We start from the raw sequence: 17947 nt of genomic DNA, 5'->3' as shown, positions 1-17947 counted from the left end.
GATATTATGCAATACAGATGAGGTAATTGGCCCTGTTTTGTTAAAAAAATACTGGTATGGTAGAGGGAAATGCTCATATGAAAGTGAAATAGAAACCAACAAAAAAAGTCAATAAAAAAGTGTGTGAAGAACACATTTTAAATGCAGAAAAGGAATTCCCATTTGAAACAAGGTGTTAAATGATCTTGTTTTGAGAAAACAGGTGGAGGAGGGGTGGCAGATAAACTTTTTATCTTTTTTATTGTAGACTGCTGCAATAAATGAATGGTGTGGCTTACAAATCACATTGAATGGAATCTGAGCTTCCCTTCGGATTGGGAACCCCCAGGTGATGAGAGATCCTGTTTCTCTCTAAAGGAACATTTCTAAGAGAAGCTGCGGTCCACATAGAACATTGTATGAATCATAACCCTTTGAGTAGGGTATGAATGCAAATTGAGGCAATCATATTTTTATCAATCGCTATCCAATGCCCATGACCGCTCTTAATATATCCTTACTGAAGTGCTTCCCTTCTGTTCTCAAACTAAATTCCCACCTTTGATTTAAATCTCTCAAGTTATCAATGAAAGATGGGTGTCCTTAAGAGGGTTCCCATTCTAATGAGGCTTGAAAAACATCATGTCAGCTACGCTAAGCATATTAACTTTTCATATTGTCGTGGAATTACATACAAAGCAGAAATAGTATTATTATGACCAGAGTAAGAGCAGATGTGTAAAAACTTGGATAAATGAATCCTGTTTTAAATACCATTATAAACAGCTGTAACAATTACTATATTCACACAATTATTGTTTTGAGATTCAGCTTTTATTAGGGAGCTCCCCTAAATCCCTTGTTTAGAAAGATGCAGGGTGTCAGTGCTGTATACACTTACACAGTAGAAAACATTTCCGAAACAAAAACTGCAAGTAGTGTCCATTTGCTCAAACAATATAAAAATACAGAAAAGTAGAAAATGGAAGATACAATACAAATGAAATGCACAGTACTTACATTACTGTGTTGGAGCAAAAAAGTCTAGAATGCAGGTTTGTCTGAAGGTTTGCTTTTTAGCTGCCATTGCTATCAAAGACCGGACAAGCAAAAGTTGAGTCAGATTGGCTTTGGGTTGCTCTCAGTCATAGTGATCTTTCCAATTCCAAAATCTTGTATTTCCAACTTTTTTTTTCAATTGTAAGCACAACTGGCTTTCGCTTTCCTGTAGCATTTTTCATTGGCGCTGCACACGTGGGTGACGCTGCTGAAGAGCTTGAGCATGGCAGATAAATGGTTAGGGCGGCTACATGATGGACAGATACATGACAGATTACTGTACTTGTTGCAGGACTACCTCTTATAATTTTAAGATTGCTCAGGGGGCCTGCAACACCGAAGGATGCTAAGAGACAGAACTCGTGAAATGATTAGCTCTGCAGCATGTATAAAGATATTGCTGCTACAAAAGAAGGCTAAAGTGTACTTGATACCAATGGGTTCGAATTGGGACATGACCAAATATTCTAGTTGTATCTAAAATGGTTATATGCCATTTTCTGTTATGATGGCTAGATCAGAAAAACAGCCTAATATTTTAGCAGCCCAGCTATTGTCGTATTAGTCTGTCTGTTTTCATTTGTGAGAGTTTAAAATAATGAATTGAAAAAAAAAATCTCTCTGATGCAGTGATGTTTAATTCTTGTGAAAATGACTGTATTAAACTAACAGCTCTGGAGAAACTTCTCTGAGAACCAGCTAAAGTACACACTAGGGTCCCGTCTATGCATAATGTATACACTGCATGCTCTGAGACTCACCACCAACAGCAGTTATGTCCTGTAATTGCAGCTTTGCTGTTAACTCTGATGAATCTGCTATGAATCCAAACCATCTGCCCGACTACTAAGACACCAATATCCATCTAAATTATTGAAGGTTTCCCTTTTGTATTGTAATATCCCAGAGCATTATGTTTAGATCATATCAGAGACAATTAAAATAGCACTGCTGGTATAAACAGCTCCATGAATCTTCATGTGGTTGAAGCGAGGGCTGTAATACTTTCTTTCTTTCAGCAGGGAGCAGAGCAATGCTGAAGTACCTTGATTTTTTCAATGCTACATGTTCTAGTAGTTAACAAATGCTTTCTTAAGATATTGTTTATGTTCAGGTATAAAAAGTGACCCTAGAAATGCTCAGCATGTCACACTTAATGCTCAAAGCTACCCCTTCATGAAAACTCAGTTCTTGTTGTATCATTTTTTCCTTTGCTGTTTTTTATTATTTTAAAGTTTGGACAATTATACAGTATCTGCCCACAATGGGAACCAAATGGAAACTGGATGCATTAGCATAAGAATGAACCTGTTTAAAGGGTTAGATCAAATTAATCACATCCCGGGTTAGGCAAGAGGAATTAATCATGATTTTGGAGCAATTAAAAAATGAGCAGCTTGATTGGAGTGTTCATTAAATTTGGAAGTTGTTCCAAATACACCTGTTTTGTTGACTCCAGCTCAGGGAGTATTGACATTTTAAAGTACTGCTCACCCTAGACTGTGGCATTTCATTTCCAGATGCATCTGTCTTGCATCCCGTTTTTACAGGAGGGTGGGTCTGAGGTTCAAAGGGGTAAAATACATTGTGGCCCCGGGACCATGTAGTAAAAGAGCAAGATTACAAGAAAGGGTCTTCCTGCTTCCAATATAAACACAAAGTGCGTTTAGTTGGCAGTCCGTGACTGTGTAATGTTTGGCCCAAAACTTTTCTTTTTATAATGATTCATATCTTGACACCATTCCCAATGTATTGCATCATATATATATATATATATATATATATATATATATATATATATATATATATATATATATATATATAGTTATTATTATTATTATTATTGGCAACATCATTTAAGTTTAAGTTTAACAAAAATGTAGAACTTAGTTTTTAAAACCTCCTGGCTCCAGCAGGAAAACTTATTTATAGGTCTTCAAAAACATGGAGAAAATGTAGAAGGAATCTGCAAAGGTTAGATTTATAAAGAGTCAATACTCCCAGTGCCTGAGTGGAGGAGGGTGCTGAAGATTATCACTTAGTCAGACAGACAGATTTAAGCCAACTAATACATCTTAGGCATCTTAAAGGGCACTGCAATTTTAAATATTCCTTCAGAGGATAGATTGAGAATGTGGTAGTAGCCAAAGTTCTGGCATTGTGACCCTGTTGTGATTATGCTAGATAGAACTATTTTGCCCTGTGACAAGGGTGGCTTTGTGGTGTGACGTCAGACCCGGAAGAACACACAGTACTGCGAGTGAATGTGAATGCGATGCTTGTGTGGTTTATTAATAAATAAACAAATAAAAAGATTGAACAAAAACACAAACACTGCACAAAACAAAAGGCACGGTGACCAAAACAGACACTAAACAAACACGGTGAGACAAACCCAAAACAAACACGGTGAGACAAACCCAAAACAAACACGGTGAGACAAACCCAAAACAAACACGGTGAGACAAACCCAAAACAAACACGGTGAGACAAACCCAAAACAAACACGGTGAGACAAACCCAAAACAAACACGGTGAGACAAACCCAAAACAAACACGGTGAAACAAACCCAAAACAAACACGGTGAGACAAACCCAAAACAAACACGGTGAGACAAACCCTAAACAAACATGGTGAGACAAACCCAAAACAAACACGGTGAGACAAACCCTAAACAAACACGGTGAGACAAACCCTAAACAAACACGGTGAGACAAACCCTAAACAAACACGGTGAAACAAACCCTAAACAAACACGGTGAGACAAACCCAAAACAAACACGGTGAGACAAACCCAAAACAAACACGGTGAGACAAACCCAAAACAAACACGGTGAGACAAACCCAAAACAAACACGGTGAGACAAACCCAAAACAAACACGGTGAGACAAACCCTAAACAAACACGGTGAGACAAACCCTAAACAAACACGGTGAGACAAACCCAAAACAAACACGGTGAGACAAACCCAAAACAAACACGGTGAGACAAACCCAAAACAAACACGGTGAGACAAACCCAAAACAAACACGGTGAGACAAACCCAAAACAAACACGGTGAGACAAACCCAAAACAAACACGGTGAGACAAACCCAAAACAAACACGGTGAGACAAACCCTAAACAAACACGGTGAAACAAACTCTAAACAAACACGGTGAAACAAACTCTAAACAAACACGATGAAACAAACCCAAAACAAACACGATGAAACAAACTCAAAACAAACACGATGAGACAAACCCAAAACAAACATGGTGAGACAAACCCAAAACAAACACGGTGGACAAACCCTAAACAAACACAGTGAGACAAACCCAAAACAAACACGGTGGACAAACCCTAAACAAACACAGTGAGACAAACCCAAAACAAACACGGTGTGACAAACCCAAAACAAGTAACGTGCTGATTTAAAGTCCCACGACTAGCAAATGCAATTTATTATTTTTCTCTTTACCTCCTGACTCGTTCTCACCTCCCCGAACACCCAACCCCAAGTGAGTGATCCGTGCATCAATACAGCTGTGCTGGGATTCAATTGCTAATTAATCATTCACTTGAATCCCAGCACATTAACTAATTTGTCCCAGCACATAGCCCAATTTATACCCCATGCACCACTATATCCACACCAACAATAACACACCACATACAACATAAAACACAAAAATACGCACAGGGGCGGGGCATCATGCCACATGCCCCCACTCCCACACATGGAAATGTTAGGAAAAACACTCAAGCTTCCCCATTTAAACGTGTTTCATTCTTCTATCTGCTTAGTGTACATGGAATGCCAGTTTCCATCCCAAATGAGGTGCCTATTTGTAATCATTTACTCAACGCTGATTAAAATATTGTTTGCTGACTCGGAACTGAGGGTACTTAGTTAAATGTGTGCTTGGGGGCCAGGAGCGGGGGGAGGTTTGCTGTAGACACTGATTCTATGCAGGGTAAAAACTATTAAGATCTCCACTTCTTGATTAGAGTATAAAAATGGGAGTTGCATTTGGATTGTGAAGCTGGAAAACCGCCTATCAGAAAAAACACAATCATGACACAGAAAAATGCTCCAAAGGCTTAAGACATTGGCACCACCTGTGCCTGCCAGAGGGGCTCGTAATTGCCTGCTGTAAAGCTGCCACATGTGACAGCTGCTAAAAGTCAAGTGAAAGTCAAGCCGGATTTCGCCCCTCCAAGCCGTTCGGTTTTCAGTGCACGAATGAGCTACACCAGAGCCTCTAACCAGTAAGGAAGAAAAGATCTGCAAAAAAAAGTTCAGTTGAAGAGAGCGCTTCAGCTACCTGAGCATCTTGATGGAAATGCATCAACCCTCTTAAGCATTCCTCGCTTGCTGGGAATCAGAGCTGAGTTGATGTCTCCTTCTGAAGAAGATTAAAGGCTTTCTTAAAGGTGTTCTATTGAGGATTAAACATCTTCTGTTCACGTTTAAAACTAAGAAGTCATTTATTGAGTGGAAAAACACCTTTTTCATATAAAGTAGTCTTTCTGTTATTTCATATTCGAGTATCCTGGTTTTTCATGGAGTTGTTATGCAAATGCCTTTTTGGATAATGTACAGTACTTGAAGCGAAGTCTGCAAATGTATTTATTAGGGAAAAAAACTGTTTGGAGGAATCTCTGCGGATGTTCCATGAAGATAAATATCACGTTTTTGAGTTTGTAATATTGATGTTGCTTCTACATTTGAAAGAAACCAAAGAGATGAACATCTTCACGTTCCTAATTATGGGGGGGGGGGGGGGGGCTTTTGAACTGATCAGCCAATTTGCTTGAAAACCTATTTTGCACCAAATGTTAATCTGCTCTCTTCAACCCGAAAAGGATGGGTCTAGGCACCACTGGTGTCTTAACTATGATCTGATCTCCTGACTCAGTAATGCTTGAGAATCTCAAATGTGCCTCTTCTGGTGCACTAATGTACCCCAGTTTTATTCAGAAAACAACCTACCGGAAAATTAAGAGATGCTTCAGTTTCAGAAGAGGTAAGTCATACATAACATTACAACAGGCTGTACAGTGTAACAGTTGTGCTGTTCAAAGCAAGACAGACGTCTAACTCAGACTTTGTTGCAAAGGAAGGAAGCTACCTCTTAATTGAACAGCTGATAATTCTGTAGATTTGTGAAAGCAAAAAGCAGTAATTAGACATCTTTGTAGGCCAGTTGTTCGAGCAGTCTGAACGGTGTGATTGTGGGTTGATTTGTAAGCTGTCAAAACCATCCTTCTTGGTTTCTAGATTGTGGAGCCAAAAGTCAGTCAGATGAAAGAACATGATTACCTACAGTATGACTGCAATGCTGTGCTTTGTTGTGCTCATATGGAAATGATAATGACAATGATAATCCAGGTGCAAGGGTATTTTATTTGTAATCCAAAGTCTGATCACAAACGGTAAATAATAATGAATGGTAGTACACAAGGCTGTGTACTACTCAGTTTAACCCAGGAGTTCAATCCCAAAACAATAAACACAGTCTTTAATACACCCACAATATACAAACACAGTCACCAGTCCAAAGTGAGTGCTGTAGTGCTTGTGGTGCAAATAAAATTGATCTAGAAACAAAGTGCAGTGTCGGCCGGGTTTTGTGCTGGCCTGTAGCGACAGCTCCGGATTTTGTTAGCCGTCTAAATAACAAACAAGTACAATTAGACACGACAAAAACAAACAAAACACTCATGATTCACAATATGGTACTCCTTCCGGTTAGTGTTAAACATAACAAAGGAACAGATCACTTCAGTACGTCCCCTTATATACCGTCAATAATGACCCCTTGGTTAACGATTGCAACTGTTCCTCCAATCCGCAGCTGCCACATCGTTTCCCTTCCGGGTTGATGATTTAGTGTACTGTAGCTCCGCACCCTTTCTAGATGGCCAACTTCCGCCTAACCCTGGGAATGAATTGTCTGGCCATCCAGTCCAGGGCACTCTGTTCCCTTTACACAGCGCCCTCACAGGTTGGGAGGGATTCCCTATACTAGTGATTCATGCAATATTTCTACAGTAAATACAGTACCAGTGTTGTTCAAACTATAACAACTTCTCAGTCTAACTTCTGTTTCTGTCTCTCCCTTTTGATACAGTATCTGAACTGAAGAAAAGCTGCGCTGGCACTTTATAACACAGACATCTTATTCAGCATTCGTTTTATAACTAAATAAATATGAGGCCTATTACGTGGTTATCTTTGCTAATGTATTTACTTTTTTTTTGTTGCGAGAGGAGCTGAGGCTTTCTCCAGGAGACGAGACGCTTCAGCTTCACTTCAGCCGTGCTCCGGCAACCGAACCTGGGGCGAGCCCATTCCCTCTTCCCCTCTCCCAACCTGCTCTCCTTCTCTACTTGGTTTGCTTGTCTGTAGCTTCAAAATGAACTCCCGGCTGCAGTTTAGTCAGGCTATTTATAGTTTAAGAACTGTTAATTAAAATGATCCACGAGTGGGAATGTTACCTTTTATTTATTTATTTATTTATTTTTAAATATAGTGTTGATTACTGCTTTATGCATGGATAATTCATTTTTGCTTCACTATATGTGCATTATAGAGAGGGAGTTATTTTGTTTTGTATTTCAGTCAGATATGTGTGTTGTTATGTGTCCCGCGGCGCCCCCCCCTCCCCCCTGTTTATAACGCTCTTCGGTTACAATGCTCATATTGTGTGTCCCCCGAGACCTGTGTTATAGTGAGGGAGCACTTTATATTGTTTTTTGTTTGCTTTCTAACCTTAAGATGTGCCCTGGCTTACAGTCTGCCAGTGTAGAAGTGCCAGGGCTGACACTGAAAAATGAAACCAAGAGAGACAAAGTAACAGCTGCCAATTAGCTCACACACTCAGGTTGCCATGGAAACCATAATATCGAAGCATAATGATTCCATTACATGAGAGTAGGTGTTAAAACGTCATGCTGAAGATAAGCACCAACTAAGACATAGCTTCTTTTACTGTAAACTAATGTGATCCATCTGCGTTTCCTTCCATCTGATGATGTAGATATCCTTCTGGTGTTGATGGCTGAAGTGTAATGCTGGCTCCAGGGATCAACCTATTTTGCCTCCCTGGCGCATCAGCACACACAATGGCTGCAATGCTGGCTCCAGGGATCAACCACAGTGCAGTCTCCCCAGCGCATCAGCATGACAACCATTTGGACTTAGATGAATAGGGTACTTCTCTGGGGTCTTCAAGTGGGCACCTTCCATCCTTGGTGTTTTGTCGACTAGCCCACGACACCTTAAGAGGGCTCGACAGTGATTCTGGTGTCCCAGCATCACCCCCCTCCATCTCCCACTCAGCTAAACCCAGCTTACTTACCTTCCTTTACATCGTTTTCTTTTTATTTTTACTGTGCTTGAGGTCCCCAACCAGAATCTTTCCGTCTCAACCAGAGCCAGTTGCTGCTATTCTGCTGCTTCAGATAAGTTCTTCACTATGCGTTGCAACTCTTGACCACTTTATCCGATGTCTCTGAGAAACCAGGTTGTGGAGTGTCACAAATCCTCAACAACCCACCTCCACTGGGTAAACCTGGACTCTCCATCCTCGCTGTTCCACTTCAGCAGCTAGTTGAGCGTACCGAAGTTTCTTCCTTTCGTACGTCTCATCCACAGCATCCTCCCATGGCACTGTTAACTCTACTAGGTGAACAAGGCGTGCTGATCCAGACCACAAGACAATATCAGGTCAAAGGTTAGTGGTGGTGGCAATCTCAGGTGGGAAAATAAGCCGTCCAACTGCCAGCATTCCAGTTGTCCTACTTTTGGTTTTAGTACCTTTTCTTGGAGGTTACTCCCCTGGACAGAGGAATGTTATTCTTTGTGTATCATATATTGTTGGTATTGGTGGCAACTTGTTGGTTGTGCTGCGCTTGTCTTCCAATGTTAAGGCCTAACATCGCAGCACCTGGCCATGATGCCAAGTAAACCGTCCTTGGCTAAGACCCACCATACATCCTGTCATATTGTGTCTTAATGTAGCTTGCGTTGAACACAAAGGACACCACAGATCCTCTCCGACCCATAGATTAAGGTTGTGTGGTGATGGGAGAACATCATATGTTGACCTGATGAGGAAACTGATCCTGCTGTGTTCCATTGTCCATAGATCTAGCCAGCCGATCTTGCGTAGTTCCACACTCCCCCTATCTCATCCATTCTCCCTGCTTGGCCTGAGAAAAGGCCTTTACGCACCTCATCCTCTCCTCCTGCTTTTGCACCTCGTTGACTACCAACTTCCTCCGTTGAGCTGGGGCTGCTTTGTGCCATGTAGGAGGAGCTGAACTGAGACCAAGGCCTCCTCTTCCATGCTGTACTTGCCCCATGGTATCACTGATATGAAGGGCGGCCTTAAATAGTGTGCAATGCCAGGGTTGAGATCAATTAAGAAGTTATTATAGCAACAGAACTAACCTGCATGTTGAAGATGGTTCTTTTGGGTAGGAGTCTACCGTACTATATTATTATTCGGCCAACCACGAAAGGAGGTGTGGTTTTCCTGGTGCTTACAGTAAGTACAGTAAAATAACACAGTCTGGCTTTTCTCTACAATGATTTAACACCTCAAATCAGTGTTTATGTATTGTATAATGAGCAGTTCCATAGCTCTTACAGGATGAAGTAAGTGATCTGCTTAGTGCTCTTGAGGGAATGCATTTGTATGCTTTGCACATAAAGCTTTCTACAGTATATTATCAATGTGCTGTTTATGCTTTTTTTCTTCATTATTGGCTTTTAATACACTGTAGTATTGCATTGATTCACAAAGCAAATGTTGCGGCTAAAATGACTGTGATTTGAACAAGTCATGATTTTTAGTTCCATGCGTCATTTAGAGGCTGGGTATTGTAGTTTATGATAATTTATTTATAAAATTCAATTTTCCTCTGAAAGGGAAAGACAAATGTCTGTTGTGAATGATTTTAAAAGATCAATATATAAACAAAGCCCAGGGGAGTAGGCCACTTAGACGGCCAAGGCAGCGAGACATTTTTCTCTCCATGTTATATACACACTGTAGTTACAATAGCATATAGATATTGCATTCTTATTCTTAATGTTAAATTCACAATGTAAAAGTGTGGCAGCAGATACTTCAGGAGCAATATACTAAAAATGATCATTAATAATCTGACGAGATATTAAACTTGATTTAGATTAATAAGCCTCCTTACAAAGGAGCTGCCTCACAGGTAAATGCACAAAAGTAGGTTTTGTTTGTTTGTTTTTTGTTTGTTTGTTTGTTTATTGTTTTGCTTTCTGCATTCTTTTCAACAGGTATTTTTGGTCAGAAGCTGGAGGAGACGGTTCGATTTGAGAGGAGATTTGGGAACAAGATGGCTCCCATGCTGGTGGAGCAGTGTGTGGATTTCATTCGACTGAGAGGGCTCAAGGAAGAGGGGCTCTTCAGGCTGCCTGGACAAGCCAACTTGGTCAAGGAATTACAGGATGCCTTTGACTGTGGGGAAAAGCCATCATTTGACAGGTAATTTTTATGGTGATTAATACCCCTATAGGATCTATATTATTTTCAACACTGCAGACCTTTAAAGACATCTAGAAATAAATAATGCCATTCAACACAACAAACAAGTTACCCCCTGCAGTATATATGTTTTGTATGCCTTATTTCCATATAAGACTCTGAATCTGAATTAGTTAGTGTTGTCTTTTGGCAATGGTACACCGTGCTATAGAGCTAACAAAATAATATAATGAATACACAAAGAAAGACGCACATACTCTGTTTTTAACATATTGTTCTATATACTGTATTTAAGTCACAATTTATGGTTGAGTATTGAAGTTACATGTTAACCATATCTGTGTAACCTGTCACACAATTTTGTCACATGTTTAGATTTACATTTCCATGTATGGTTGAGTTTGTGTCTCATGTGAACAACAGCGTCCTGCAGTGCTGCATGCTCTCTGAGCACAGGCCTTTCACAAAGGTGAAGGGTCAAGGCCACATGACATATTATAGAAAAAGCAACCCATTAAAATGACTATTATCAAACTGTGTCCTAAATAGACATATTAATTTTACAAAGCCTTCCTGTGCAGCATAAAGGGCAATGTTCACAGCTGAGCCCTGTCATTTGGGGTATTGAATTATTATGCACCTGTCAGGATTCAAAACAAATTGAAATAAAGTAAAATAAACTTGCTTTTAAAAATGTGAAATAATTAGAACGGACATAGTGCAGATCATGAAGAATCAGTGGGATGCCAAAAAATTGAACTGTTTTATTACCATGCATGATTAAGCAATCAGAACCACACTAGGAAACAAACCGGCCGAGTTCCTAGCTCAGCAGGGCCTTGAGAGTGGAGGCAAAAATCACCCTAATTAGAGAGGGAGTTGAAATGTCCCTTTACTTCAGTGTAAGAAAGGGAATCTGCAGGCACATTTAGTTTGTGCTGAAGATGTTTAGACAACTTTACAGAACAACTGTACAATGCAATTTTTAGTGCACTGCATTTAATTTGGCTGGTGACTGGGTGGTGCAGGTGGTAAGCATGCTGCCTCAATACATTTAGGGCCCAATTCTAAAAAGCTTTGCATTTCCAATTTGTAGTTCAGTGTTGCACCAGAACACAAAGCTAACTTTTTCTCATTAAATAGCACACAACTGTTTGTTTGTGCCAGTCAGGGATTATCTTCCTACAGCAGGGACACTGCATGACGCACACAGTTAATTATTTTGGCCAGTTTACTGGATACAGGGTTTGATTTGCAACACAGACTGCTTTAAAATTAAACTTGTTAAAATGCTAGAACACGCAAGACACAGACATTGAAGTGCTACAGGGAGAGAGACACGAGGGAGCAACACACACGGCAGTCAACGAGCTTTGGGATTTATGTAAAAAAGGAGACAAACTCTATAACTCATCACGGGCAAAGCCACAAGTGAGTTATGTGGTCAGTCTTCCTTGCAAGTGAATAACAAATGACATCTCCAACTGGCTGTCAAATAGCATTCTATAAATCACCTACAAATGTGCTAGATAGGTGACACGTGTTCGACTAAGGGCACTAAGAATGATGTAGGGAGGAGTGCTGATCTCCTGTGCAATTTGTGTCACATAATTTAACTTAGCACACAACATTTGAATATTAAACAGAAAGAAGGTAGGCACAATCTTATGGAACATATGAAGTTGGACCACGAGTTACTGTTGTCAGGTGCTTCAGAATGTGTGCATTTCTCACTGTATCCATTAAAGGGCTGTCAGAGACTAGGCCAAGGTTTAGCCCTGGAGACTACAAAATGGAAGTGGGCCTAGAGCTAGAGGTGTTACAAAGTCTAAATATCCTGCCTTGTTCTGTAAGTGTGGTGCAGTTAATAACCTCACCCTAAGCCACATAGGGTACATTTATTGCTCTGTCTTTAGTGATAGGCCTTGTAATGAGTTTTAACAGCCTTATCTCTCACTCACTGCAGTATCACAAAAAGAGTTCCTATTGGTTTGCCAAAAACAAAAAACAACAGAAATACTGCTTGAACTGAAAGGGATAGCATTCTGTTAATATACAATATCATTGGATGTCATTTGACATTTAAATGATATGCCTGTCTCAAGGGTAGGTTTATCTTAAGCTAGTTGTGGCCTGTACTGTAACAACCTAAAGGTAGCAGCAGTGACACAGACAGTAAAAACACTGTCACTTTTTATAATCTGGTATTATGCTGGAGACTAATTGTTTAAGAAATAAAATAAACACCTCAGCAGGTATTCCTGTTTTCATTTCTTCAAGTGTTCTTACATACAACTATGACCTGAGAAAATGAGTAAAATCAAAGCTTTTTACTTTAAACTGTTATTAACACATTTTTGTCTGGAAGAAAAAAACACCAATTACAATTCTAAAACTGGTTTAATTTTTTTTTTTTTTTTTTTTTTTTAAAGTCAACAAAAACGCTGGAGTTGTTTATTTCAGGTTTGGTAAATTGGGCGCATTTGTCCTTGTGCTGACTTTCAGAATCCAGCCCAATGTGTCACAATGTCCAGGTCACAGTGTTTATGCAGATTTGTGTGTGAAAATCAGTCTACTTACTTTTTTTTCTAACCATGTACAATAGGAACAGAGTCAGCTGGATATAAATCGCCCTGCGCATTTTCTATTTGCTTTACTGGCAGGTTATGGGGAGAGAGAGGAGAGCTCATAGGACATTTTGCAGTTTTCTGTACAGAACAATAGTGAGGCTGATAGACTTTTCCTGAAGCAAATTCCCTTTCTTGTGTTATGTTTTATTATTTAACATTTCCTCCTTTTGAAAGTGCTTCAGCAGAAAGAGCCTCGGAAGTTGAAAGGCACCCCGTTTGAATGCATTAAGTCGTAGCTGCAGCGTGATTCAAAGCTTGTCAGAGATTATGGGTTTCTACCTGATGATGTCAAATTTGATAAGGGGATAGGCATGAGATATAGATAGTCAGAAGTGAAAGACTAGCGCATTGAAAAGGTTGTTAATATGTAGCCATAGCCATGGAAAAATCTAACTTAAGGTTGTGTGTTGTTGACCTTGACACCTACTTGGACAAATACTTATATGTTGAATAGCACTTGAACCACAGTAGATGTATTCTCCCAAGTTAGTTGCCAGGACCTTGACCAGTAATATTCATGAATCAGGACACCATTTCACTGATTTGGTTACTTAGTGATTAAAGAGTTGAATATATTTATAATTGTTGATTATATATATATATATATATATATATATATATATATATATATATATATATATATATATATATATATATATATTATATATATATACACTACCGGTCAAAAGTTTTAGAACACCCCCATTTTTCTAGTTTTTATTGAAATTTAAGCAGTTCAAGTCCAGTGAATAACCTGAAATGGTACAAAGGTAAGCGGTAAACTGCCAGAGGTTAAAAAAAAAGTATAGGTTACCGAAAACTGAAAAATAATGTACATTTCAGAGTTATACAAAAAGGCCTTTTTCAGGGAAACCTGAAAACAAACCCTCTGTCTGTATAAAAGCAGTGTTGGAACAGACTGTGTTACTACACCCTCTTAAGCATTATTTGGACAGTATTGTACTGCAGGAAGTAGTATATTGCTCTCATAATGGCGAGAAAAAGGCAATTAACAAAGGAAGACAGACAGACCATTATAACCCTTAAAAGTGTAGGTCTTTCCTTTAGAGAAATTGCAAAGAAAGCCAAGGTGTCAGTGAGTACAGTTTCCTACACCATCAAAAGGCACTTGGAAACTGGAGGAAACTCTGACAGGAAGAGATCTGGCAGACCCAAAGCCACAACAGAATCAGAAGACAAGTTTCTGAGAGTCAACAGCTTGCGTGATAGGCGGCTCACAGGACAACAGCTTCAAGCACAGCTTAACACTGGTCGAAGTAAGCAAGTCTCAGTTTCAACTGTGAAGAGAAGACTTCGAGCTGCAGGTTTGACAGGTCGAGTGGCAGTAAGAAAGCCATTGCTAAGATGGCAAAATAAGAAAAAGAGGCTTGCCTGGGCCATGAAGCACCGCCAGTGGACTACTGAAGACTGGAAGAAGGTCTTATGGACCGATGAATCAAAATTTGAAATCTTCGGTTCATCACGCAGGGTTTTTGTATGCCGTCGAGTAGGCGAAAGGATGGTTCCTCGGTGTGTGACACCGTCAAACATGGAGGAGGAAGCGTGATGGTCTCGGGCTATTTTGCTGGATCCAGAGTCGGCGACTTGCACAGAGTGAGTGGCACCCTGAACCAAAACTGCTACCACAGCATTTTGCAGCGCCATGCAATACCCTCTGGTATACGCCTAGTTGGTCAGGGGTTCATCCTACAGCAAGATAATGACCAAAAACATACCTCCAGGCTATGTCAGAACTACCTTAGAAGAAAAGAACAAGACGGTAGGCTTCAAATCATGGAATGGCCAGCACAGTCTCCAGACTTAAACCCCATCGAGCTGGTTTGGGATGAACTGGACAGAAGGGTGAAAGCAAAGCAACCTACAAGTGCAACACATTTGTGGGAACTTCTGCAACAGTGTTGGGAAGAACTTTCCGAACAATATTTGATTTCCATTGTAGAAAGAATGCCACGAGTGTGTTCGGCTGTTATATCTGCAAAAGGTGGCTACCTTGATGAGTCAAAAATTTAGATTAAATTTTGTTAAACAAAACGATTCCATGATTTCTTTTTTATCTCCAAAATTGTTTATTTGTTCTATGCTTTAATTTCAGAGTACATTGAGACATTAAACTGCGTAAATTTAAATAAAAACTGGAAAAATGGAGGTGTTCTAAAACTTTTGACCGGTAGTGTATATATATACATATACACAGATAGATAGATAAAGGCATGTTTATTGTTGATAAAAGAGGTTTTGTAAAATCTATTTCTCTTACATGTCCTCTTCTCTTCAGCAATACAGATGTGCACACAGTTGCCTCCTTGCTCAAGCTATATTTAAGAGAGCTTCCAGAGCCAGTCATTCCTTTCGCAAAATATGAAGAATTTCTGACCTGCACTAAACTTCTCACCAAGGATGAAGAAACTGTAAGTTTAACACAGTGTTCAACTACTTGTTGTTGGTGTAAAATGTATGGCTTAGCTAGAAGAAGAAAAACAAATACTTCACTGCTAAATAAACTGCAGGTATATATAAGCCATATACATTATGTTTTAGTCACCCCACTATATAATTTACATACTGCCTAGAAAATCAATGTATACACCAGATATGAGAGTATTTATGAATGGCATGTGCTTACAGGGCCATGCTCTGTTGAATTGAATATAAGAGGATTAAGTACTAATAGGTTTTACACAACTACCTGTGTTAGTTTTCCTTATGTTTCTCAGACAGTATGCCAAGAGGCAGATGTTCTAACAGTTGAACACAAATAGACTGGATATGTCAGAATCTCAGTAAAGCCATTTAAGTTGTGCCCAAAATAAGCCTATTGGCCTAAGTTTGAAATGCAATAATGTCAATGGAGGCAAAAATGGTCAAAGACAAAATGCTAAAAAATCCCTAAGGAAACAAACCTGAAAACAGTCTACCAGCTGTTAACAGAGTAACAAAAAACAACAGGGAGCCATCTTTGCTGGCTGATACACAATGTGAAGGGGTGGGTTGTAAAAATAAAGTTATGGGTCCATATTGGAGTACTAGCATTACTTAAAAGAATAACAAGAATGGTTTAAAAATGTATTTATCTTTTGAATCAGGGGATGAAGGATCTGATTACGCAAGTAAAGAGCTTGCCTCCAGTCAATTACAACTTACTTCAGTACACCTGCAGGTAGGGTTTGTTTATAACATATATCTAGTGTTTATTATGAAAGGTTTCTTTTGTTCTGGGGTGTTTGTTCCCACATCTCTTTTGAAGGTAAATAACACTATTCCACCACCTTCTTCTTCTTCTTCTTCTTCTTCTTCTTCTTCTTCTTCTTCTTCTTCTTCTTCTTCTTCTTCTTCTTCTTCTTCTTAGTAGTAGTCTTAGTAGTAGTAGTATAATACATGGTGAATGATAATTTTCCTATAAACTTCGTTCTTATTATACATGGTGGTAGCGCGAGACCCTTGTATAATAAGATTGCCTGTGTATAATAAGGTTGATGATAAAACTGCTAACCTGAACACAAACTCTACCACCAGTATGTGAACACAACAAAACACAGTCAATACCAAAACAGACAACAATGGGCTGCAGATTTAAAGTTTTATCTGCAGAAGACAGGGAGAAATTTGTGGAAGAACAGAGTGACGCAAGTACTCTGAAAAACAATAAACGACATAAATTTAGTAAGAGATTACCTCAGACACATGCCTTCCATGGGATGTTAGGCAGTGTAGACTGATGGCCTTCCCAAAGCAGAGGCTCTTGAATGATGAGGAAATCATCCTCTACTCCACCCTGTGAAACAGTGTTGGATGACTGAAATAAATAGAAGGGCCGCATGGGCGGCCCTAAACAGCCCTGAGGGCCACCAGACTGAACAACACATCCAAATGCCAGAAACTGCCAATTATAATACATAGATAAATAAATAATCAAAAATGCATTCACTGGCTAAAATTGCAATGTTACCGTTTCAATTGAACAACAAATACAGTATAATTAAAAGTAATAAATGTGCAGTTCTTAACATTATTGTGAGTTTTGGGAGACCGTAGTTTCAATCAGCTTTTTGAAGTCCGAGTAGCTCAGCAGAGAGATTTCCATCAGTCAGTCTTTTGCTAATTTTTCGCTTATTTATTCCACTGCCCTCACCACTTTTTGAAGCAGCTGGTGTGTTTGACTCTCCGACACCCTTTCCACTTACTCGTGTCACAGATGTGTCCATTTTAAACTCTCTTTAATATCACTAACTCAAACCTTCTCTTCCCAATTTCACTGCAGTAAAAGTGTAGCACAACTTAAACTTACTAACAACCACCTCCTAGCAACACGGCAGTCGTTCTCATGGTGAGACTCGACTATTAAAACTTGCACAGTTTTAAAGATAACCAATGTTTTTCTAAAAATACAGTATCTTCAAGCGTTAACCTTCATTGCTTTGTTTGGTTTAATTATATTTTAATAACAAGCAATACATATTTACAAAATGTAGATGCCAACCACTGCTCTAAAATAACCATGCGAATTTTCTACTCTGATTCATAGTAATAATACATCCTCCCACATTTTGTTTTAAATAAAATTAAAAATGAATTGTTAAAAAATACTTGTTTTACATTTTTTTATTCTGTTTTCCACTGTTTTTCTCAACATTTTTTCTTCAATGTGTAAAAATAAACACTTTTAGTTCTGCAGTTTCTGTCTGTTATGTCACCATGCATTATAACAAATAGTATACACCAAACTGTACATATAAGGCAGTAATGC

At 39.2% G+C, this 17947-nt stretch overlaps 1 protein-coding gene across 6 annotated transcripts in view; it reads left to right on the top strand.

Annotated features, from left to right (window-relative positions):
• Positions 1-17947, top strand: part of LOC117409060 (rho GTPase-activating protein 24) — a 222074-nt gene that overhangs the window by 196526 nt on the left and 7601 nt on the right. For all 6 annotated transcript variants that reach the window (XM_034014613.3, XM_059018928.1, XM_034014611.3 and 3 more), the window contains 3 exons: positions 10345-10552; positions 15479-15611; positions 16287-16360. In XM_034014613.3, coding sequence (XP_033870504.3) covers positions 10345-10552; positions 15479-15611; positions 16287-16360 — 415 coding nt within the window. The remainder of the gene's footprint in view (positions 1-10344; positions 10553-15478; positions 15612-16286; positions 16361-17947) is intronic.

Source organism: Acipenser ruthenus, chromosome 1, assembly GCF_902713425.1.
Source record: "Acipenser ruthenus chromosome 1, fAciRut3.2 maternal haplotype, whole genome shotgun sequence".
Classification (NCBI taxonomy): Eukaryota; Metazoa; Chordata; class Actinopteri; order Acipenseriformes; family Acipenseridae; genus Acipenser; species Acipenser ruthenus.
Note: the sequence above shows the minus strand (reverse complement) of the source record. Positions and strands in the feature narration are given on the sequence as shown.